The sequence below is a fragment of the Plecotus auritus genome (genome assembly GCF_963455305.1).
Source record: "Plecotus auritus genome assembly, chromosome: 8".
NCBI lineage: Eukaryota > Metazoa > Chordata > Mammalia > Chiroptera > Vespertilionidae > Plecotus > Plecotus auritus.
In genome coordinates, this window is record NC_137782.1 from 40,178,786 (window position 1) to 40,204,735 (window position 25,950).

The window sequence follows — 25,950 nt, forward strand, 5'->3', positions numbered from 1 at the left end:
CGGCCCGCGGGCCGTAGTTTGCCCACGGCTGCTCTAGTTCAAGAATGATTGGAAAGGCCTGGTCTAAACACCTTTGTTTGTCATCAAAAGTGACCTTTAATTGCACAATTAATTGCCGGCACCTACACCTGGTAGAACGAGACAATGAGACGTTCTTTATTGACGTGAAGAAGGAATTGTGTCATGTTCACATTAGAAGGGGGACTTAGGCTTCTTTGGTAGAAAGCTCGCTGGCATAACCTCTCTCATTTCCACAGTGGCTCTGGATTTAGGAATTTCCACAGCCAGTCTATCTTTTGAAATGCATTTACGGGGAAACCATTTGTCAGTCCCTGTTATCCCATGGGAAGGGAGTGGGGAAGGATTTGGTTGTCATTGCAGGAGTCAGACTGGGCTCCCGAGATGCCACAGTTGGTGGGAGAGATGACCACAGAGCCCAGCCAGCATCTGAAAGGGAGGGCTGTAGGCTCAATCACGTGAATATAACTTAACTCTTCGGATAGTTAATTATTTAGTCATCCATTCAACAAAATTTGTTAAGCCCCTGCTCTGTGACAGGCACCATTCTAAGTATAGGGGATTCATTCTTGAAGCAAGACAGAAAAGTTTCTGCTCACAGGACTCATGATCTCTCTCTCTCTCTCTCTCTCTCTCTCTCTCTCTCTCTCTCTCTCTCTCACACACACACACACACACACACACACACACATACACACACACACAAATGAGGATATCCGAGAGTAATATTAAGATAGGATGGTGTGACGGAGGGGCTCGGTGGTGGTTGGGAAAGGCATCTCAGAAGTGTCATCGTTTAGTTGAGAGTCGAATTAGAATGAGTCGCATAAGGAACAGGAGGAAGACGTGGTGTGTTCCAGGAGCGGAGGGAAAGCCACTGTGATGAAGGGGCGGGGGAGCAGGTGGAGGCCGCACAGTTGAGTCCTGCACAGATCCTGCACTTCTGGGGCTCACCAGGCGTAACGCTGTGTTTTTTCTTCTCCTGCAGACGACTTTGCAGAGGAGGAGGAGATGCAGTCCTTCGGTTACAAGAGGTTTGGTGAGTTCTGTCACAGCCTTCTCCTTCTCGGTGCTTGATCTGGGATACAGCAAGACCATTGCTGGACCCTTGACACATGAGCGTGCGTGGCTCTGAGGCCCAATGTTGGTTGGCAGTTGAGTGTCTGTGTAACAGGTGGATGATTTCTCACAACGCCGAGGGCAGTGGAGCAGGAGCTGTGTTCAGGCATGGAACGCCTATGGGGTTCGATGGCTACAAACAAGATGGCGTAAAAGGCAAATCATGGTGGGAAAGGTAAACCAGTGACAAGACAGGAGCAAACATACATGGAATTTCTGTTTTGATTTTTAGGAAACATCTTCCCTTTTTCCTCAGGCCCCATGCTTATAATTCAGTCAATGTTAGTAGACAGTGAGAAGGCCTTTTCTAGAAACCCAACTAAACACATGTGCTCTGTGGTAGGCTGGATTATGGCCCCCCCAAAAATGTCCACACCCTAATCCCTGAAACCTGAATGCTACCTTATATGGCAACACGTGCTTTTCAATGTGATAAAGTTAAAGAGCTGGAGATAGGGAGATTATCCTGGGCTATCTGGATGAGCTCTCAATGTAATGCAAGTGTCCTTATAAGAGAAAGGGAGAGAGAGATTTGACTACCTAGAGGAGAAGGCGTATGACGATGAAAGCAGAGATTGGAGTGATGTACTCTGAAGGTGGAGGACGGTGCCATAGCCAAGGAGCGCAGCTGGCCACCAGCTGAAGTGGTGAAGTGACACAGGTGAAGCTGAAAAAGGCAAGGCCGTGGATTTTCTGTCCAGGGCCTCTGGAGAGAGCACAGCCCTGCCAACATCTTCATTTCAGCCAACTGAAGCTGATTTCAGACCGTGGCCCCTAAACTTCTAAGAGAAAACACTCGTGTTCTTTTAAGATGCCACATTTGTGGTAATCTGTTGAAGCAGCTCTGGAGGACTAATGCGCGCTCCTCTGCCTCGGAATCTGCTGATGCGGGGGCTCTTTCTCTGACCAGGCTTCTTGTATTCGGCAGTTTGGCTATGAACTGCCAGTGAACATTGCAAAATTCCAAAGGTAGTTCAAGGGAACTGAGGTTTTCTGTCCAGTTTGTTTCTGTGTCTTGGCCAGAGGAAATGAAGAAGGTTAGAGGAGAAAAAGAATGTGTGTGTGTGTGTGTGTGTGTGTGTGTGTGTGTGTGTGTGACAGAGACAGAGAGAGACATACACACACAGAGAGACACAGAGCGAGAGAGAATATGAAAGAGAATGAATCTACTTCCTGTTGCTTAAAAAACATCCTTGCTGGACTTTGATAAAAGTTAACAACCCCCAGCTGCTCTGGCTCCCTCACTGCTTTAGCGTTTTTCCTTCTGGACACACACTTCTGCATTTCTTTCTGGGGAAAACTAGGGCTTTAAAATGGGAGTACAGAGGTGCCAAGCCCATAGCTCCTCCATTCCTGTGCTGGCAGAGTGGCTTATGCTCAGTCCCCCCTGCCTTCGTCCACAGTACACAGTTCTTTGTCTACACAATTACATATTTCTGGATAGGTACCCTGTGTTCTGCTTTCTGATGGTGGGTTCACTGAAGGTGGCAGCAGGAGTGGAAATGAAACCAAGAATTATAGAGGGAAGGAAAACAAAACAAAAATGAAAGGCAGAAATAAAGAGGAAAATCAAGCTTGCCAAAATAAGGCAAAATAAATGTTGACATGCCTACATATTTTAGAAATCAGTGGATTTCAGATCTGTAGTTGGAAATCAGTAGGAATATGAAGAACCAAGAGAAAAGTTTGCTTTAAAAAAGAGTGACCTTTAGAGAAATGTTATTTAAAATTTGATGACCACGTAACTAAGCGAGGTGTGTGGGGATTTGGTGAAAAAACACACGAACTCCACAAAAAATAGTAAGTTGCTGAAAGGATTTAATGCGTGGTGGTTAAATTATGTGTAGAAATCACACAGTGATGACTCAGAGGAGATATGATAATAACTTAAAATACTTGACAACATAAACAGAGAGGAGTGAAGAGGATGATACCGAGTGGTACAAGCAGGAGAAAGGGATGAAATTAAAATGGGAAATCTTGGAATAAGCTGTGAAAGAGATGTTCTGATGTTGAGAATTCTTGGATTCAGCTTTTAGGTAAAGTGATGGATATCCAGCCTAGGGGTAGATTAGAATTTTGGAGATGGAAGGGCCTTTGAGATTATTTAAATCAGCCTTTAATTTTACAGATAAGGAAGGTGAGGCCCAGAAAGATTAAGTTCTTTTCAAGCAGGTTAGCTGGAGCTGGGATTGGATACTAGGTCTTCTAACTCCCAGGCTAGAGTAGTTTTGGGGAAGGGTCCAGCAATAAGGTTGATGTGATCTTTCAACTTCTGTGTCTTAGAAGGGTCCCTGTAGATACAGAACTGTTAGCGTAGGCTGGACACCCAATATGGCCCCACCAGAGAGGTCTTGTCACTTTTGCAGGACCTAAGACTCTCAACCTGGTTTTATAGAAGATAAATGGGTTTTCATTTCCTAAGAAATGGCCAGACTGGTCATTAAAAGCAGCAGAACCCAAGAGTCCATTCCTTCAGGTATAGTCAACCTTAATCATTAAAGGAGGACAAAGTTGGTGTGAAGGGCGGTAGGAGAGACGGGACAGTCCTGTAGGCTCTGCTCCCACTTACTCTTGTGATTGGAAAGTCACTTCAACTCTGTGGGCCTCAGATGCTGCCCAGTGAGCAATGACACCTGCCCAGGTAGGTAAGTCTACCTCACAGTCTCTTTGGTGAGACTAAGAGAAATACCAGATAGACAAGTGCTTTGAAGGGGCAGCCCTATAAAAAGAAAGGTGGCATGATCCCTCTCCTGAGATTCGGCGCTGTCACTACTTTGGACATTTTGGTACAGGTACTGCTGAACTTCAGAGTGTGTGGCAGGTCTGAAACCTCATTCCTGAAGAAATATAAAGGTGTGATTTGCCTCCGAATATGGTAATATCGATGGCTTTTATTTTTGCAGAAGTAGCCTGGGTAATATAAAGGGTTTAATTATTGTCTCATTTTCAGTATGTCTTATTTATGCAAATACAATGATGAATTTAGGCTCCAGATGAACCAGAGGTTACTTATCCCCAGGACAAAGGGGCCACTGTTTTAGCAAATTGTGACCTGGTGGCTTGTTTCCAAGGTTATTCATATATAGTTATTTAGAAGCATTTACTACATAAAGTCAAGGCTGTTTAATAACAATATTGTGCTTTTGGTCAGGTGGCTCAGTGGGTTGGAGCATTGTCCCGTACACCAAAAGGTTGTGGGTTCAATTCCTAGTTAGGGCACATACCTAGGTTGTGGGTTCAATTTCCGGTCAGGGCATGTACTATATAGAAGGCAACTGATCAATGTTTCTCTCTCACATTGAAAAAGACATTTGGATCAATTTATCACAAATTCCAATTTTATAACTGTATGTGATTAACATGAATACATTCAGTCCTATGATTAACATGAATACATTCATCGAGGTTTCTCTCTCTTTCTCCCTTCCTCTCTGTCTCAAATCCATAAAACGATAATGTGTTTCTTCAAATTCAATGCAATCTATATATATAAAAGCCTAATATGCAAAGTGTCCCCTCTGGAGTTCAATGGGAAGACCAGGAGTTCGATTGGTCGCTATGACGTGTGCTGACCACCAGGGGGTGACACGGCATGAAGGAAGGCCCCGGCCGGCAGCAGCCGGAGGGAAGGCTCTGGCCGGCAGCCTGAAGGCCCCAATTGGCCCTGATTGCTGGCCAGGCCTAGGGACCCTACCTGTGTATGAATTTCATGTACCGGGCCTCTAGTATTACAATAAACAGCAAAAGAGCTGATCTCCCGTGATCTAGTGTGGTGTGGTATTATTTCAGGACAGTCATCCCTTGTCTATTCCAGGATTCATTGTTGCACTTTGGTCTTAACCAGGTCTTCTCTTTTTTTTTCAGCCTTTCTATATGTCATGCTTTAACCTCTTTCCCAAAGTTCTGGGCATATGTCTGAAGAAGAGATAGATTAAATCTGATGGGTTTGCCATTTATTTTCTCCTCTGACCAAAGCTTTGATGAGGGAAATTTTGAAAGGTTAATGAAGTGAGCATTTTCAACATTTAATCGGGCTCTGAGGGTCAGCGTTTCTTGGCCTCAGTATGCAGAGCTAATTAATTTGGGATGTAGCCATAGTTACAGTGTGGCCGAGATCTTCCTCTGGAACATGAGGTGCCAGTATATTAATTTTTATGTTCTATGGGTAGAATATGATATATACTACAATGACATCCTTCTGCTTATTTCCCAGTTACTGTAGTCTTCGAAAATAGCACACGTGGATCTGGGAGCCCTTCTTGTTACAGGTAGCGGGAGGAGAAAGAGAATTCGTTCCTGTGCTAAGGGATAAATACACATTTATAAAATTGGAATTTGTGATAAATTGATCCAAATGTCTTCTGAAACCTTCTGATTAGTCCTATGATTAACATGAATACATTCAAGTTAAAAAATTTTTCATTAAAACGATAGGGAATAGGAGAAAAGAAAATGTCGTTTCCGTTCCAAGGGATAAGTGCATCAAAATCCCACAGGAGAAGGGGAGAAGTGTGGGCAGAGGGGTGCGTTCCAGATCCTGCCCTTTAACCCTCTTGGGAATGATTATAACACCTCCGGTCCACATTTGTGTATCGCTTTTATTTTACCAAACTACTTACAAACGTACGTTTCCTTCGCAACAACTCCATGAGGCCAGCAGGCCAGGTGTCATCTTTCCCACTTGATGGCTGCTTTTCATCTTTTCTGGGGGAGGCAGGGGGCAGTGGTTAAATGTGTGGATGTTGGAACCAGGTATGTGGTTTTGGATCCGAGTTCCAGCACTCATCAACTCTGACCTTGGGCACATTGTTGTTTAAAATTGTAAAGTCTCAGTGTGGAATCTCTGGAGGGAAGGTGGGGGAGGGTGGGTGGGTGGGAGGTAATCAACCAAGGACCTTACATGCATATATGCATGGCTGGTGGACACAGACAACAGGGTGGTGAGGGCCTGAGGGGTGGGGCCAGGGAGCAGGGTCGGGCTGGAGAGGGTTAATGGGGAGAAAAGGGGAGAAATATGTAATACTTTCAACAATAAAGAATTATTTTTAAAAATAATGAAAATAATAAAAAATAAAATTGTAGCGTCTCAGTTTCCTCACTTGTAAAATTTGGGTCCATAATAGGCCTACTCCCTAGGGGTGTTATGGAATTAAGGGTGATACTGGATCAGTACAGGGCCTGGCACATGTGGCATCCCATAAGTGTTGCCCATTATCCTGATATTAGGCTCTTCCCTCTTCAACTATTTGATCCTGATGCTCGAACATGGTGTCTAGGATTCAGTAGGTCCCTGGAACCTTCTTATTTCCAGCAGCCTCATGGACTCTTGTTCCGTCACACTCCCTGCTTTACTGCTACGAACAGAGAGGCAAGGAGGCCTGGGGACAGGGGCTGTCTGCCCCAGCCCCATGGTGGGCAGTGCTGGTATATGACAAGGGCCACCCTGGATATCCTGAGCCCTCCCTCTGGAGTCTGCCTTGCTCCTTTCTGTGCTGAGGGGGTGGGGCCAGACCACCTTTGTTTCATTGGTTGCATGAGGGTCTCGGTTTCTTGTGTTATCTCGGGAGAAGAATAGGAGGTCCAGGGTTGTAATGATGGAGGAGCAGGAGATACTTGGTTCTGCCTGTGACAATCATGGGCAGATGTGAGCAGCTGGAAACATTTGTTGTTTGTGTTTGACACGGTTGCTTCCTTGGGGCTCAGCTATAGGGAGTATTTATAGTTATGAGAGAAAAATAATCTGAAAAATTGCAAACTGTGAAACAGCAACAAGTAAAAGGAAGTATTCTGTATGGAGTAGAATTTGTCTTTTGTAAAAACGAAGTGGAAAAATTGTAAGAGAACTACTGAAAAATTATTTAGGGGCTATAGCCATAAAAGGGTCTCCAATGCCTTTTTCTAAGTGTATCCTTGAATAGTTTTGTTTATTCACAACTTCACAGGCCTCCCTGAACCAATAGTTTCAAACAAACTGGGCTTTTTCTTTTCCCTTTCTTCCCTTGGATAATAATTTCAGATTAATAAGAATATATTTTTTAACAGTTTGACCTGCATAGTGCTGGGCATCCGGAAGCAGCCTGAGACATCTGTATTGAGTAGAGCCCAGCCCTGTTCCAGAACCCTCCCCGCCTCCCCCCGCCCCGCCACCCCGCAACACACACACACACACACACACACACACACACACACACACACACTTACCTTTCATCCCCTCCTTCCAAACCCATTCTCCAAACCAGTGACAAAGATGAGCTGTTTCTTGCCTAAAGGTTTAGGGGAACTGAATGTCTGTCACAGTGTAGAGGACTACTTGGGCTTCTGAGAAGTAGCAGCACGGATATGCTTAGCCCAACAGCCAGAAAGAAGGGTCCTTTGTTCGGCACATGGTGAGTTTCTGCTTTCAGAGCAGAGAGGATTGAAGAGTTTACCGAGAGGATGCTGAACTGTCTTTGGGAAGCTGCTCAAGATAAACACTTGGATGCCTCAACTTGTGGTTGTTTGGGCTTGGGGACCAGGCTGCCTGTCTCTCTCCTGGGACCCATCCCAGAAGGCTGGCTTCATCTCTGGGTTTGGAGAAGGCGCCGCTTTGAAGTTATCCACCTCCAACTACAAAGGAGAGCTGCACGCATTCCTCTCCTCTCGCCACAGCCCTTCAAGACTGACACCAGCGGAGTTCACCCCTTTCTCTGATAAGAATGCCAGGAATTTCCATCATTTCCTGTGGGGAAGGACTAAATAAGCCCAGCGTGAGGCTGTCCTTTCAGCAGCACCTTTCCCAAATATCTCTAGATGGAAAGGGTACATCAGGCAAAGGACGGACCCTGGGCAGATAAGGTAGAGGCAAGGGAATGAGGGTCTGATTTGGTGCCTCAGTGGGATTTCTTTGAAATGTTCAAAGCCATTGGCATCTTTTAGTGGGAGGGTTTTGTTTATGTGGCTTTGCAAATCCTGATGGAATTGGTCTTTCTGATTGTGTAAGAATTTCATGTCAAATGGCATGCAGAGAAGTAGATATAAAGGAGATCCTCAGGCAGAATCACCTTGCAGGGGATTTGCAGAAACACAAGTAGGCGGGGCTCCTGAGACCTGAGAAGGGGAGTTCTCCGGCCACCACGTTCTTTTAAATAACTGGAGGACGGTTCCTGGTTTTTAACATTATAAATGCTGAAGTGATAGTCACAATCTCCCTTGACAACACTGTTTCACTTTTTCCCATCAAGAACTTCTCATTGTTGGTCAGATGCTCCCTGCCTAGTCTTTCTTGCTTATCAGTAAAAATATGTTCAACACCACATTCCCATGTGACTTATGTTTTTGTTTTTGTTTTTTTACCATTTTCATGAGGAAGAAACCATTAAGTCTCCTTTCTGTGCTAGGCAGTTTCCCACTCATTAGTTCCCTTCATTCTCCCAGAAATCCTTTGAGGTGGGAATTACCTGCCATTTGCAAATGAGGGGACTGAAGCTGACCAGGCTGAGTGGCATGGTCAACGTTTGATTCAACTTCACCTCAGTCCCCATTGTTCTTTCCACTCGGCCCATGACTGAGAAGCACACAGACATGTTCTTCCTCAGAGCATCCCAAAGTTTTGATGGGAAAAATCAATGATTATAGATGTATGTGGATTAACTCAACAGTTGCTTATACATGGTCTTATATTTCATTATTTCAAAATATGTGTGGATTGAACACTTGAGCCCTGAATTTTCAACCATCTACACTAATAAAAGAGAAAGATGCAAATTGACCACACCTTCGCGACACCCACCAGCCAATCAGGAGTGAGTATGCAAATTAACCCAACAAATATGGTGGGTTAATTTGCATACACAGTCGCCGAGCGGCCGGGGCGGGACACAGGCGTTCCGCACTGCCCCAGCCGCTTGGGCCTCTGGGCAGCATGGGAAGGCGGGAAGGCGGCTCCTGGCTGGAGCCAAGGCAGAAAGGCAGCTCCGGCCGGAGCGAAGGCAGTGCCTGCAGCCAGGGGAAGGAAGGCCCATTCTTGCACGATTCTTCGTGCATCGGGCCTCTAATTTCAAATATAATCCCCAGCCCCAGTCCCACCCCTGCCTTCCCTGGTTTTCATTCACGTACGCATCCTGGTAAGAGTTCAGGAAGGAAAAAGAAGGGCAATCATTTGGGTTTCCTACAATTCAGTTAAAGCTGAGTGTGTTTTGTTTTTATTTTTGGAAAAATTAAAGAAAAATATCTCCTTGGCCATTTTCTTGTTATGGCAGCATGAAGACATTAGGTTGTTTCCAGTGTTTGGTTGCTGGGGGTAGGGTGGGAAAGAATTATTCCTTCTGCTAGCAACTCCAAGCAACTTAAAACAGATGAACTTGGAAACCTTCCTTGAAAGATTTGAGTTGTTCATTTGGAGGCTCCCTGGGAATGGGAAAGATGTCCTAGCCATGGGTTTTGAGGGAAGACCAGGGTCCTCAACACAATTGTGAACTAGAGTCTCTTTTTCTCTCTCACATTGCCTGTTGGTGCCCTTGATGTTCAGGATGGTGGCTGGTTAGGAAGCAAGGCTTTAGAATTGAATAGTCCCAGTTCACATGCTGGCTTAGCCCTTTATCAGCAAGGTGCCCAGTGTCTATAAGCCTCACTTTGCTCATCTGTGAAGTTGGACTGGAAATAATACCTTCTTTACAGGGCACATGGATTATAAAACCTATAAGTTATGAGGGACCAGGTATATAGTAGGTCTGCACTCAACCATGGCTGTCATTAACTGCTGACTATTCTCTCTTTTCTCTCCCTTCCCCAAGCCTCATATCTCTGGTTTGGTGTTGCCTCAGTGCTTTCTTTGTGCTCTCTGATCCTTCCCACCTTCTGTCCTTACTGCCCTCACTCCTGTATTCTCTGTTCTGCATTCAGGCCATAATTTGCTTAAAGAATATCAAAAGAGTCTATTTTCTTTCCTTCCTTTCTTCCTTCCCTCCTTCCTTTCTTTTTTTTTAAATATATTTTTATTTATTTCAGAGAGAAAGGGAGAGGGAGAGAGAGAGAGAGAGAAACATGAATGATGAGAGAGAATCATTGATCTGCTGCCTCCTGCACGCCCCCTACTGAGGATCAAGCCCGCAACCTGGGCATGTGCCATTGACCGGAATCAAACTCGGGACCCTTCAGTCCACAGGTCAATACTCTATCCAGTGAGCCAAACAGTTCAGGGCCTTCCTTCCTTTCTTTCATTTAAAGGTTTGGTAACCACCAGCAAAGAATACATATTAAGGAAGGGAACACATACTGGGGGCTAAGAGCAGCTTTCATGGAGAAGTGGTATAGCATCCTCTTGGCTAAGAGAACGTACGCTGAAGCTGGGCTGCCTGGATTCAGTTTCCAGCTTTGCCACTTACTGGTGAGATAGCCTTAAGCCTTTCGATGCCTCAATGTCCTTGTCTAAAGGATGGGGGTAATTACATACCTGTATGGATACTGTGAAAACTGAATGAGTTCACACTTAGAGCAGTTCCTTGCACAAAAAAGAACCAAATAAATGTATTATGAAAAGTGACATAAGTGGTCACAAGGTGGCTACAGCAGTGCCAGGTGCATGAAAGACAGTCTTTGTTTCAGTGTCCTTTTGGGAGCAAGAAAACCTTCCCAGAAGGCCTTCAGTAGGCTTTCCCTCACATGTCATTGGCCAACATTGAACCACTGTCTTTTCCTAAATCATTATGGACAAAGGGAATGGGCTGGTGCTGGTTGGCTTGGGGGAAATGTTTAGGGTAGAATATATGGTGAGGAATTAAGCATTCTGACCACTATTATTATGTAAAATTTAATACCCATAATATATCCTATCTATAATAATAAAAGTGTAATATGCTAATTAGGCTGGACGTCCTTCCAGACGAAGCCGGGTTGCGAGGGAAGTCTGGGTTCCAGGTGCTGGAGGGAAGCCGGTGCTGGCAGCTGGGGGAAGGAAGGCCTACTCTTGCACGAATTTTGTGCATCGGGCCTCTAGTAATATAATAAGTACGTATTATATATAGTATTATAAAATACATATTTATAATTTAATGTTAAATTAGACAATGATTATTAATTATTAAGTAACAATATAATTTAATTATAATCATATCTATTATATTTATAATTTGTTCCACTTACAAAATTTCATGTTTTATGTAACACATTGAAAAATTCAGTTTATTCATGCAATAATTACAAGTTTACATTTAAATGATTTGTAATTTTGTTACAAGTGGAGCTACAAGCCTGGCCAGCCAGCGTGGCTCAGTGGTTGAGTGTCAGTCCAGGAACCAAGAGGTCACAGGTTCAATTCCTAATCAGGGCACATGCCCCAGTTGCAGCTCGATACCCAGTAGGGGGCGTGCAGGAGGCAGCCGATCAATGATTCTCTCTCATCATTGATGTTTCTATCTCTCTCTCTTTCCCTTCCTCTCTGAAATCAATAAAAACAAAACAAAACAAAACAAACAAACAAAAAAACACAAATGGCACTACAAGGTGTTGAAGTCTCCAGAATCTAGAGTGCTTAGTTTTTGACAGTTTATAACAAGAGAAAACTTCAAAAACAAGAAGTCAGTATGATAGTGAAGGGAATGAATAGATGAATGAAAAAAGTTATTTTGCTTTCTTGGAACTTAGTCTCAATAGTATTAAGCAGATTTTGAAGAAACAACTTTTTACAGAAGAGGAACTTAGAAAAAAATGGAGAAAGTCCCAAATCCTAGTGAATACAATTCTTGCTACAGTAAATAGGGTATTTCGAAATTGGTCTCCTGTTCTGAGTCATAACTATGAACACTTTCTGCCTCTCTGGATATTTCATTTTTATACATTTTTGAAAACTGACATTTGGCCCTGATTGAAACAAGCTTCTCTTTTTATACACGAGAGTAGTATTGGGGTGTGTGTGAATATTTCCATACAGATCAGTTTCTTTCACACTCTGCAGAAGATGGAGGCCTTTAGACTTGTCAGGAAAACAAGGGAGAATGGAACTAGAAGTCTGCAAAAGTTCTGTCAGAAATCCGGACTGCATTCTTACTCTGAATGCCTAAAGATGCCCTCTATTCTCTAATATTTGAAATAACCTTCCTGACACACCATTTTTGTTCTGTGAAGCAGGAAAATGCATAAAATCATTGCTGACATTTTAGAGTCTGAGTCTTCAATCTAAGCTCAAGCATTCAAAGTATAAATGAGAGAGAATCATATTCTTCCCCTTTGAGTTTTATTTTATTTTGTATGTGTAAGAGAAAGTCCTAATTGCCCTAGCTGGTTTGGCTCAGTGGATAGAGCATTGGCCTGCAGACTAGGTTCGATTCCAGTCAAGTGCACGTACCTTGATTGCAGGCTTGATCCCTGGCCCTGGTCAGGCTGCGTTTCTCTGTCTCTCCCCATCCCTTCCACTATCTCTAAAAAAAAATCAATGAAAAAAATATCCTTGGGTGAGGATTAACTAACAAAAGGAGAGGAAATCCTCATCATATCTCATATTTAGTACTCTACTGGGGCCATTAGATAAGGAATATCAAGATGTCATGATTGCTCTACCTCACGTGTTATATAGAAGTCTTACTGTTGAATTGCTTTTGGAAATAATGGAGGGGAAGTAGGAATACTTACCATTCTTGTGAGCATTCACTGACTACCTTCCATTTGCCATGAACTGGAGTACAAAGATGAATAAAACAAGATCCTTGCTCTTGACTATTTGATTTACTACCCTTTTTATTTTATAATTCATTTTTTAAAAATTTCCTGGAAAACAAAGGGTATAAAAATTCTTAAGAAAACAAAAATTTTCTCCTAAAAATGCCCATACAAGGAATAGCCAAGTTCATAAGCCTTGTCAAAGGCTTCCCCAAAACATCATAAGTATATATAGAATAGAGGGCTGCCATTTTGGGGATGGGAATGATATGAAATAGGGTGTTAGAGTCACATGTAAATTCTGAAGATGGGAGTGGAAAAAGAGAGTAAAACAGATGGGCAACTGGGGGGAAGTCCATTGGCCCAGGGAAAAGGTGAATGAAGTATTAATGGGAATTTGGGGAAGAGATTCAAGTAAGGAAAACCAGCCTTAAACAGTGCCTTTTTCTTGGGAAATGCATACACTTTGTGAGATTTGCTGAAGCAAGCAGGACTCCTGGGAAAATGTCATTCTTAGTCAATGCAATGTGAAAACGATGTGACGTTTATTAACCGTCCATAATGTGTTGGGCATCACACACAGTAAAGAAGGGAGGTGTGGCCTTTTGCCTTTGGGAATTTCAGACTTAATGAAAAGCAGACAGAGTTTTCCAACAGTGGTGCCTTTGCGTAAAAGAAAAATATCAACCAACCCTACAAATTGCTTCCCCTCCCACCCGCAGAATTTCAAAAGGCACAATAGAGGGCACCATATGCCAGATTGAGTGTGAGCCACCTCTTCTGACTCCAGGGGTGTTAAATTCAGTAGTGGCAAAGCTTCAGTGGTTTTGGGTAAGATTGGGACTCTCCTTTGCACCCTCCTCTCCCGGTCTGTGCAAATGAAGGCGGTATAGATGCAGCCCCTTTCCTTTGCCCCACAGAAAAGGTTCAGGACGAGATGTGAGAATCTGTTTGATAAAAGCCCGTGAAATAAGCTTGGAAGGTAATTTCCTCATCTGAATGCTGCTCACGCCATCCACCACCGCTGCTATTAAACTGCGGCCATGTGAATCTGCTCTACTTATTAACAGCAGCTAGCTATGTTCATTTCAAACACAATTCAGAAAGTGTGTAATAAAACAATTTGGTTCAGAAGCCTTCACTCTTTGTTCCACTTTTGATAGACCAACATGCACCTCCTGTAAACAATGAAGCCTGTGAATGAGGATCTCGGAGGGCCCAAGTGACCTCAAACACGAGCACTGCACCACTAGCCCTTCATTCATTGTGGAAGGAGGGATAGCAAGACTATCTCTGTTAGAGGAGCACGGTGAGGATGAATTAATGTAAGTGAAGTGCTTACAAGCACAATGCCTGGCACTTTCAGGTACTCCATAAATGCTCATTATTAATCAAGAGAAAAAGATGAAGAAAGAGAACTAATTTTTCTTAAAATCGAATTCAGTACTTAATTTGAGCTCTTTTCCTCCTTGTGCATATAGACACACACACACACACATACACATACACACACACCTATGTGTGCGTATACTCTATATGGGCGCATGCAACACTTCAAAGTGTATTTGAAGACGTCTGAATTGGGAGCGTGAAGATCAGAAGTGTAGTCTTTCTTTGGTACATATTAACTAACTAGCAATGTTAATTTTGCAGAATGACAAACTCTGCGGTCTCATAAGAGCCCTTCTGCAAAATAAAGGGGTTGGAGTAGATGATTGCAAGGACTTCTCTAGGCATTGTTAAGGGTTTGCATCTACAATGTGATCCAAGGCTCTATTCTGTTACTACTTTCAATTAAATATATATATATATATATATATATATATATATATATATATATATATTACTCTTTCTCTTACTTTAACAATTCAGAATAAAATTTTTTTAATTTAATAAATTTTTATTGTTCAGATTATTACAATTGTTTCTCCTTTTTCCCCCCCCATAGCTCCCCTCCACCCGGTTCCCACCCACCCTCTGCTCTTACCTCCCTCCCACTGTCCTCATCCATAGGTGTACGATTTTTGTCCAGTCTCTTCCTGCACTCCCCATACCCCTTTCCCCCTGAGAATTATCAATCCACTCCCATTCTATGCCCCTGATTCTATTGTATTCACCAGTTTATTCTGTTCCTCAGATTTTTAATTCACTTGATTTTTAGGTTCACTTGTTGATAGATATGTATTTGTTGTTCATAATTTTTATCTTTAGTTTTTTCTTCTTCTTCCTCTTCTTAAAGAATACCTTTCAGCATTTCATATAATACTGGTTTGGTGGTGATGAACTCCTTTAGCTTTTTCTTGTCTGTGAAGCTCTTTATCTGACCTTCAATTCTGAATGATAACTTTGCTGGGTAGAGTAATCTTGGTTGTAGGTTCTTGCTATTCATCACTTTGAATATTTCTTGCCACTCCCATCTGGCCTGCATAGTTTCTGTTGAGAAATCAGCTGACAATCGTATGGGTGCTCCCTTGTAGGTAATTAACTGTTTTTCTCTTGCTGTTTTTAATATTCTCTCTTTGTCTTTTGCTCTTGGGATTTTAATTATGATGTGTCTTGGTGTGGTCCTCTTTGGATTCCTTTTGTTTGGGGTTCTGTGCACTTTCTGGACTTGTAAGTCTATTTCTTTCACCAGGTGGGGAAAGTTTTCGGTCACTATTTCTTCAAATAGGTTTTCAGTATCTTGTTCTCTCTCTTCTTCTGGCACCCCCATAATGCTGATGTTGGTATGCTTGAAGTTGTCCCAGAGGCTTCTTACACTATCTTCAAATTTTTTGATTCTTTTTGCTTTTTGCTTTCCTGGTTGAGTGTTTTTTGCTTCTTTGTATTTCAAATCTTTGACTTGATTTTTGCGTTCCTCTAGTCTGCTGTTGGGTCTCTGTATAATATTTTTTTATTTCAGTCAGTGTATGTTTAATTTCTAGTTGGTCCTTTTTCATATCCTCCAGGGTCTCGTTGAATTTATCGGCCTTTTCTAGGATATTCTTGAAAAACCTTATAACCGTGGTTTTGAACTCTATATCCAATCGTTTGTTTTCCTCCATTTCTTTCTTGTGTGATCTGTTTCTTTGTCTCCACATTTTTGCTGCTTCCCTGAGTTGGTAGGGTAGCTTTGTGTGTTAGGTGTCCTATATGGGCCAGTGGGTCAGCCTCCCAGTTACCTGAGGTGGACACTCCTGGTGCACCCCTTTGTGGACTGTGTGCACAGCCTTGTTGTAGTTAAGTCTTGATTGTTGTTGATGTCACTGGGAGGAATTGACCTCCAGGCCAATTGGCTGTGAGGACCCGCTGTGTCTGTAATGGAAGAACTGCTGTGCTGGAGACACGCTGAGGGGGCACGACTTGCTTCAGTGGGGCTTTGGTGCTCACTGAGTCTGCCTCTTGAATGTGTCACTTATGGATGTGAGGAGTTGAAATCTGGTGTCATCTTACACTGACCACTAGATACACTAGCTTCTGGATCTCCAATGGGGTGCTGGTCAGCTACTGTCTGAGGCCACCCAGCAGGAGGTACAGTGAGAACTACAGTTTTCTCCTCTTTGCTTGGGGTTTGGAGGTTTTGGAGCTGTCTGACCAGAGCTGCAGTTTGTTTGGTTAAGCTGCGATAGGGCAGGCCATTTATATGCAAAAGCCACTGCTTGGGTGGAGCTTGGGTGGGTTTGTAGATTGTGCAGGGCGGGGTCTCAGGGAGTCACAAGGCTAGGGCGTGGCAAACAGTGATGGCTGCCAGTCAGCCGTCTCTGTGTTTCCGCGTCTCCAAGTCCCCGCGTCTCGTGCCCCAGCGCAGTAAACAGTGATTACTGGGCGCACCTCTGCAAGAAAGTCACCCTCACTTTCCGACCCGATGGCAGACAGTCCAGCTTCTCCCCGTAGGAGTTTGGGTCCCCAGCGTCTCCCCAGAAACTGGAGTTCAGAGTAATCTGGAGCTTGTCTCCCTTCGGGTTGAAAGAAGCAGCGCACCCAGTCGCCCGCCGCCAGCCCAATTCGCGTGCCTCCGTATCTCAGCTTTTCAGCGCTTGTGCACGTCTCAATGCTCTTTTCTCTTTCCTTCTAGTTGTAGAACTTCCACTCAGCCAGCTTTCCTGTGGTTCTGAGTGATAGACGTTTTGTCTTTTAGTTGTAATTTTGAAATTGTTGTGTGAGGCAGCAGTTTAGGTGTTTACCTATGCCGCCATCTTGGTTTCTGTATCTCAGAATAAATTTAATAAATATTTTAGTATACTCATTCCAGATATATTTTCCATGTATCTGATAAAAAATTTAGTTGGCAAAAATTGGCAGATGGAAAACTCTCTTCTCATTAATTTTGTTTGAGATATTAGTGATCTCATGACTTGTGGTTTTCTTTTGGTTATATTTTCCTTCTTTCATGTAACTTTAGAGGTATTGAAGCATTTTCTAGGCTTACGTGTTTTGAATTCACTTTATTCTAGATTTCCACACTCAAATATGGAAGATTCTGTTCCCTCCAAGCTTTATAAAATCAGTGGATAATTATTCAAATACATGTGTCTGCATATTTAATAAAAAGCATAATGTTTCCATTAATAATCTCAAGAAAATTTGGCAGTTTCTCTCAACTCGGTGATCTGTTTATATTTATCAGATTATGAAATTTTTCTTTGTGCTTCTCTTGTTAATGCAGGACATATTGAATTAAAACAAATCCACTAGCTATCAACAAAGGGGAAAAAATCACGTTAGCTTTGCCCCTTATTGAGAAGAAGACTCATTGGGAGCTGTGATTTTCTCACCTTGGGTTAGTTACCAAGTATTAGATTCTACACAAAATAAAATAAAATAAAAGAGTGCCCAGTGGTCTTCTGTGTTTTAGGGCTTTTTTCCTTCCTCCAGGATTGTGGTTATATAAAGTGGAAACAGTTTTTAAAAGCTTGTGAGCTAGTACTATTCCCAGCTGGGAAATTATTAGGTCAACTCCTTCCCTCTCTGCCTTTTTGTAAATAGTTAGCCTCACTTTGAAAATTGTGAATGAGTCAGCAGTAGAATGGAGGGAAGACGAAAGGAAGGACAGACCAAAAAGTGGGTGTTTTTTTTTTTCCATATGTGTAATTGCAAACACTCAGAAAAGGTGGATTGTCATAAATTGAAAGTCTTTGTTTTTCTTGCTGAGCACTTGGGGTGGATGTAGGTACTCCCACAGTTGGAGAGAGCTGAAAATTTTTGAGTTCCTGGGGTGCAAAAGGAAGGAAGAGGAAAGAAAAGAAATAGGGGAGGGAAAGAGAGAGAAGACTGGAGGTCGAAGAAAGTTCAGCAGGTTCGGAGGATGAGGGTATGAGGCAATCAAATTTCATTTCCTAGGATTACAGGAATCAGAGTATGAGCAAACCCTTGCATCTTTATAATTACTTACTTTTTAAAAATGTATTTATCCTGCCGTGGTGTAAGTTCAGTGCAGACAGAGATAGTGTCTCTTTTGTTCACCATTGTACCTAGGACAGTTCCGCAGCTCAACAAATACTTAAGAAAGGAAGAGGAGCATGTTCTGTGTGCTGCTAATGCACGTTATCCTCCTTATCTTAAATCTTACCGAAGCTCAAGCCCTGGAAGGCTTCTCCTGCAAAGTGCCTGTGTGTGGCTGAAGAACATTTTCTGAATTTGAGTTCAGGGGAGGCAGAGGCCCAGGCTCCAAATCCAACAGTTAATCAAAGCACAGACTGAAATCCAGGAAAAGTAAAGAAGGCCGGGGGTAGTTCTAAGAAGGACAAAGATACACGAGAGCCAACACTGGGGGTGGGGGTGGAGGGTGAGGTCTGAGACTTCCTAGGGTTCTTCGAGGGAGCTGCCCTGATGCACCCGAACATCTCCAAGTGAGGTAGGTGCAGGTGTCTGCTTTTTCGGAAAGATGCTGGGAAGGTTTTTTTTCTGCTTCAGCTGAATTTACTTTATTTTGTGCTTAAACTTAATTAAGATGATGATAGGACTCCTGTGACGTGTAAATACACTAGGGCAGTGGTCGGCAAACTGCGGCTCTTTGGCCCCTTGAGTGTGGCTCTTCCACAAAATACCACGGCCTGGGTGAGTCTATTTTGAAGAAGTGGCATTAGAAGAAGTTTAAGTTTAAAAAATCTGGCTCTCAAAAGAAATGTCAATCGTTGTACTGTTGGTATTTGGCTCTGTTGACGAATGAGTTTGCCGACCACTGCACGAGGGGAAGTGTTAGGAAGGATGGTGGTTACTAATAGTCATCTGCACTTCAGGCTGATTGCCTCCCTCCTAAAACCTAGCTGCAATCAGTGAAGTTGTTGTTTTTAAGAGATTTCTCTCTCAGAGATTAGAAAGGTTGCAGGCACGGTGGAACCTGAGATTGGGGAAGAAAAGTTTCTAGATGTGGGGCAGGAGCTCAGAAAGGAGAGTGTGAAACACAAACTTTCCAGAATTAACTATTTTGTTTAGGTCTGTTCCTGCCTCCCCTCTCTTTCCAGAAAGCAAGTGAGAAGGAGCCACAAAGGGCTGGAGGGAGAATTTATCTCAGGGGAAACTGTCTTCAAATGTAGGTCACCAGAGTCACAGGAGGCTCCAGATCCTACTGTGCAGAGCCAGAGGTGGAGGGGTTCCTGGGCTCAGCCCCCTCGCGCCCCTGCTGGGAAGAAGGACTCCTCAACCACATTCTGTGAAAAGGGTTAGCTTTCACTAGGAATAGGAGGGTTAGCTTTCACTAGGAATAGAAGTGAGTTCTTATCATTTGTGTGAGTCTTGGGCCTTAGATGAGGGCTCACTGAATAAAATACAACACCTGTTATGAAGCTATATCGCGCCCCTCTGCTAGACCCTGGGCTTGAACTTGGCACCAGTATTTATGGTTCTCACAGATCTGACATGGGGAGAAAGATATCAATATATTCATACTATAGTTGGAAAGATGCTTGAAAGGAAATAGAGGATATAGATAGAGGACCAGATTCTGAAGTCATTAATTCTGCCCAGAGGGGAGGAACCTGTGATCAGAGAAATCAATAGAGAAGGATGATTGTTTAAGGGAGAGGCATGAAAATGAGGAGTCCCCAGGCAGTCAGTAGGAGAGAGTCTCAAGGCAGGAAAGAAACAGAAGGAAGATAGAACCTTGGGACTGAGGAACATGAAGTGCCTGTCTTCATGGGAAATGGACTGGGGTCTGTACCTGGGAGGGAAACGCATCTATGCCCACAAACAGAGGCGACACCCCAGCTCTGGGATCCAGTATCCAGTGATCGTCATTCAAGGCTGTGCCTAGTAGCACCTCATGTGTGCTGGGTGCTGTGGAGGATTCAAACGATAAATCTGGTCCTCACGATCAGGGTGTTACAGCCAAAAGTTACTCACATGAAACAATAGCAAGCCATCCAAGTCAGTAGAGATCTGTGGTGAAGACAAGAAGGAATCAGGAAAGAGAAGGGAAACCATCGCCGTGGTCTGGGGCCCTGGGTGAGGAGAGGTAGAAATCAGCTCAGAGTGGGTGTGGGGATGGGAGAAAAGGCCCCAGAGAGGGAACCAGAAACCTTTCCGCCTGGAGCTGGGGGCATACGATAAGTAGTGGGGGGTGAGGCCAGGTTAGGGAGCTGAAAGCGAGGCAAAAGAATTTAGACTTGATTTGTGTAAAATAACCGGGCTTGGAAAGTGTTTTAACAGAGCAGTCTGTGCGGCAACGTCAGTACTGAGAGCGCCCGATGTGGTGGGACAAAATAGTGTTGTAGAGAGAGCAGACGTCAGGGCACAGGAGAAGAGAGCGTAGCTGTCACCAGTGAATGAGCTGATAACGGACTTGTGACAACGGGAATGAAGTGAGAGAGAGACACTAATCTGTGACTCCAAGATGTCTCTGACTCTTACTGGGGTCACTGATAGCATCGGCCACTGAGATTCAAAGGTCAGCCAGGCAAGTAGCAGAGCCCCCGCGGGGCCCTGACAGCGCTCAGCACCGCCCTGAGGAACCCAGGCCCTCGCAGTGTTGACGACACATGCCCCCAGCTGTAACTGCACTGAGACGGATTAGGCAACTAATTGTTTTTCTGTGTGTGCGGTTAATTACTTTCTTAATTTTAAAAGATCTTTTGGTGGTTGGTTATTGCCAAATGTCTTACATACCACCATGTATATAGTCAGGCACAAAAAATAGCACTTTCTACGAATCAGCTGTCACTTCACGGGTGTGACAGGGTGATGTTGGAAACATTTTTGATTTGGGGGAAAATAAAACAACAACACACCAAGCCTAAAACAAAACCTTGTGAAAAAAACAGTATGAAACAAATCAATGAGGATGATACTCTGCCAGGAGTACGCTGCTTTCTGGGAGAGCTGGTGCTGGAAGCCAGCGCTGAGGTTGGAAGCTCATCTGGGGAATCGGAGGAGGAGGAAGTGGTGAGCAGGGCAGTGGGGTTGCAGGAGCAAGCCAGGCCTCTCCGTTTGAGCCTGTGCTGCTGCAGAACCTGCCGCCCTCTGCCCAGGACAACCCTCTCCCGCCCACCCTCCTGAAAGCACAGCTGTGGAAGGAGCTGGGTCTTCCGCTGCTGCTGAGCAGGGCTAGAAGCCGAGATGTTGCGCTTCCCTTCAGAAACTCTGGCTAGGGAGAAATTAGCCTGGGGCTTCTCCGCTGTGCCTTTTTCCATAGAAGAAACATACAGGCTTCACCATTTCAATCATTGTTTATATTGGATGGAAGCATGTATCCATGTATATGTGGTCACATCTCAGTCTCATGTGTGTGGCATGCAGGGGTCTCAGATGTCAGGCAGCATCTGTTATTTTTTCAATAACAGCTTTATTGAGGTATAATTCACATATCATACATTCCACCGATTTAAAATATACAATTTGATGAGTTTTTCGTGTGTTCAGAGTTGTGCAGCCATCACCACAATTAATTGTAGAACATTTTCACCACCCCAGAAAGAAACCTTGTACCCTTTAGCTGTCACTCTCTATTTCCCTCCAACCACCGCCTACCGCTCCCCCTCTCTACCAGCAGTCACAAAGTCTCAACGCTGACTTAGGTCTCTATGGATCCCCTGTCCTGGACATGGCATATAAATGGAATTTCTTTTGTGTCTGTCCTGTTGCACATAGCATGATGTCCTCAGGGTTCATCCATGTTGTAGCATGTGTCAATACTTTACTCCATTTTAGTGTCAAACAATATTACATTGTGTGGATATACCACGTTTTGTTTATCCACTCATCAATTGATCAGCGTTTGGGTTGTCTTTACTTTTTGGTTATTATGCATAATGCTGTGAACGTTTATGTGCCAGTTTTTGTGTGATTGTATATTTTCACTTCTCTTGGGCATCTATACAGAAGTGGAATTGCTGAGTCATGTGGCAACTCTATGTTTAAGCTTTTGTGGTATTGCCGGACCTCTCCTCCATTATTGAGTATCCCCATTTTCTTTATTCTAAAAGGGAAAAAAATCAACTTGAATTATTTTGCTGTTATACAAGGGTGATGTGCATTAACTAAAAGGAATAGGATTGAAATGACTTTAGAGTGTTTTTAGATGTGGTGTCATTTCTTTACACCTCAATATCTATCCTTTCACTACACTTCATTTGGTACCATGTGGAAAAGAAGTCCTGGTTAACATTTCTATTCTAAGTTCCCATTTAAGTCAGTGAGTGTGTAGTCAGTGCAATGCTCTACCTGAACTTTGTGTGGCAGCTTTCACCTGACGTGGCTTCTGAGCCCTTGACAGTGTGGCTAGTTCAAACTGAGAAACGCTAGAAGTCTAAACTCCACCCAGAGCTGGAAGACATAATATGAAAGAAAGAATATAAAATATCTCGTAATAATTTTTATCTTGGTTACATGTTGAGATGACAGTATTTGAGGCTTATTGGGTTAAATAAAATATATTATTGAAAATAACTTCACTGGTTTGCTTACTTTTTACTTTTTTAAATGTGTGGAAGCTAGAAAATTTAAAATTACGTATGTGGCTTATATTATGTTTCTGTCAGACAGTGCTGTTATATGCTATCTTCAAGGCTTGTGCTTTGAACAACTGGGAAAGAAAAAATTTAAATATCCTTTGGGTAAACTCAGGTGATTATTAGCAAATCTTTTTATAACTGAAGAAAGACACCTTGTTGAGAACAGTGAGTCAAATGAGCGCCACTCAGCTTTCAGCAGTAGGGCTGTGACTGACCAACCAATCAACCTTCCTTCAAAGTTCACTCATCACCCACCCAACACAAGAAGACACAGCCTTAATAGAAACATGACTGCAAAGACGTTAAAGCAAAGTTACGTGGTAACTGGGTACAGCTCCTTCAATGACCCCCCTTGCAGTGGGCTGGCCTGAGACAATGCCCCTCTCCGCGGTGTGCTCAGGACCATAGACGGAAGAAGAAAAGATGAGACAACATTTGTGGCAAACTGTTTGGAAGATGTTGGGGGAGGTTGGTCACCAGGTTGTCCTTCAGCAAACATGTGAATACCATTTAATCATAAATAGAGAGAGGTGGCCCCCAGCGTCTCACCTACCCTTTATATTGAACATCAATGTTCAGATGACCAGGGAAGCTAGGTTGAAGGCATAACGTACTTGGCAATCCTCTTTTGTAAAACACACATTTTTGTACTGGTGTTTTTCATCTCAAATATCTGGAAATAAGGTTACCACTAGTGGTTTCGTGATTCAAAACAGAACAGACCTGTATTTTGGCAGCATCCCCAGGTAACATAATTTAGCTTGACTCCGGACCTTACGAAAGATAAATTCCTGAATTCCACTCCAATGGGAAGGAAACTTCTTTCCCTTTGGCTGCGGCTTTCACTGATGCATAAAATGAAACTTGGGGCAGCAGTTGAGGAGGGACTCAAGAGGTGAAACAAAGTCCATAAAACCTTAGGGCATGTAGTGAATAAAGAATCCTGATCTCTCCTTTAGCCCATCCCAAGTGACCATGGAAGAAGAAGAAAAATTGGTAGGAGACAGGCAGGATTTTATTCTCAGACAACAGCGGAGGGGCTCCACATGTGTTTAAATGACATCTCTTGTCAAAAACATTTTTACTATTTTATGGATACTGCTTACTTGAGCTCACTGCCAGCTCAAAATAGCTGAGTATTTTCTTCTTTCTCTTGAGGAGTTCTTAAGTGAAAGATTCGGCAGGCTAATCAATCATCACTCATCACTTGCCCATTTTAAAGGGGAACCTCAGGGCAGTCCTTCTGGGAAGTACCGAGAGGTCATTACGGTTTACTGAACAGCAGGATAATTAAGAGAGAACAGTCCAACAAACTAATTCGTGTGTTGAACACATGTTTTATTGGATTTCCAGTTTGATTTCAGGGCCAACCTTATAAGCAATGATTCTTTTCTGAGAAGGTCTTCCACATCCTTTTTTCCTTCTATACCCTGCTACCTCATGGCTGAGAAACATGGGAGAGTTAGGGAGTTGTAACCTGGTCCCAGCTATACTTCCTCCAGGAAGCTTCTAGAAGGTGGAGAAAGGAGTAAAAAAAAATTGTCCCAGCACAATGATACTTGCTGCCCTGGGTGTGCAGAGAAAGCTGGCCCGGGCTTTCCTAGCGTGGACTTGATCTTAGCAGAGTTTTAAGGTAGCTATATCTATCTTAATGCCCCTCATGTCTCCACTCAGGTTTTATATACTGTGCTCCATCTGTCTCTTCTAGGTATCCAGCCCCTGAACCCCTTTGAGCTTTCCCAGTGAGAAAAGCTGTTTGCTTTATGATTTCACTTATAAATTCATTCAGCGCATATGTACCAGGCCCTGTGCATGTTCCCTCTTCCCAGTGTCCATTCATTCAAAAGTAGAACTTTGAGAGAGAGTGCTGCTTACTCCTAGAGAAGAACACATAACCAGTGACTTGCTAGACGTAGTGCAGATTGACAGACAGAGTCAGTTTTGTGGACATCTTTCCAATCTCCAGGATAACCCCCTTCCTGTTGCCCTCCACCAGTTATTTAGATAGCAAGTAAGAACTCTCTGAGTACCCACTGTGTGAAGTAAGAACTCCATCAGGTGTAGTGGTGGAGCAGAGAAGAAATTTAGAGAAATGGATTCATCTGTAAAAGAGAAGTCTTGGGGAGTGATCATATGGGAAGAGAATCTGGGATTATAAATTCTGCTGGACAGGAATTTAGATGGAAAAGGTTCAACATAAGGAGGGGCTTTTTAACAGGTGGAACTGTCACCAGGCCACCCCATAGGGGAGTTATCATCAGCTCCTAGGTCCTGAGCTGCCACCCATTCACAGAGGTGGGGCTTGCCTTCAGAAAGGTGGTCTGACAGTCAAGGAACGATTGGTGCCTTTGGCTAGAGGAGAGGCCCAGCCTGGATAATTCCCCCCCTGGCCCCCTCCCCAGGCCACACTCACATCTTCTCAATCATTTGGATGAGTCTGCAAGACAGGAGAATGGCTCTAAATTACCAGAAATCTGTGTCTGTTCACACAGAAGACTTGATCCAGTAGCAGTTAAAACGATAATTGCTTTCTTAACATGAAAAACAAAAGCATGTCCTCAGTGGGATGTTTTAAGGATAAGTTAGGAAACCGATGATAAGGTTTGGGGTCCTGACAAGGTCGTCTGAGAGCATTCTTAAAAATTATTCATTTTATAGATAAGGAAACAGAGCAGTAAAATAGCTGGAAATGGGACTGCCCATAAAAGGTCACAAGTGAGCTGAACATTTTTCTCCTTTTTTGACTCTTGGGCTTGATGTTTATCTGACATCCATGGTCCTCCTCTTGTCTGCACTCTTTTTGGCGGGGTCCAGTTGGTCCCTCGGCCACAGAGAAAATGTGGTGCCTCTGGCAAACCACATATTTATGTAGCCTTAGACATATTTACGTAACTCCGTCAGAAGAGCTTTGAAAGATAAATTTCCAATTCTGCAAACTTTACTGTAACTTTTGAAAACGACCTATATCCTGCCAGTAAGATATGCCATCCCCTTAATCATAAGCTCTAAACAGTCAAGGATCCCGTTTTTGTTGGCAGGGATGTTTCAAAATGCTGAATGAGGAGAGCTTGTTTTCATTCTACTCCACTTGGTGTGGAATGCTGAGAATAGCAAAAAGGAGGAAGCAGCTGAGAAAGCCCACAATGGTAGGGACCAGCAAGGTCTTCGTGGAAGAGCCGATCCACTTCATTTACACCTTATTTTAAGTAAACACACACTGAGCTTTCTGGGCATCCATTTCCCCACAGCTCAG

The 25,950-nt window shown here is 43.4% G+C and overlaps 1 protein-coding gene across 1 annotated transcript in view; it reads left to right on the forward strand.

The window, feature by feature from the left end:
- Positions 1 to 25,950, forward strand: part of COLEC12 (collectin subfamily member 12) — a 186,864-nt gene that overhangs the window by 21,134 nt on the left and 139,780 nt on the right. Inside the window, exon 2 of the mRNA XM_080686174.1 lies at positions 1,007 to 1,057. Coding sequence (XP_080542300.1) covers positions 1,007 to 1,057 — 51 coding nt within the window. The remainder of the gene's footprint in view (positions 1 to 1,006; positions 1,058 to 25,950) is intronic.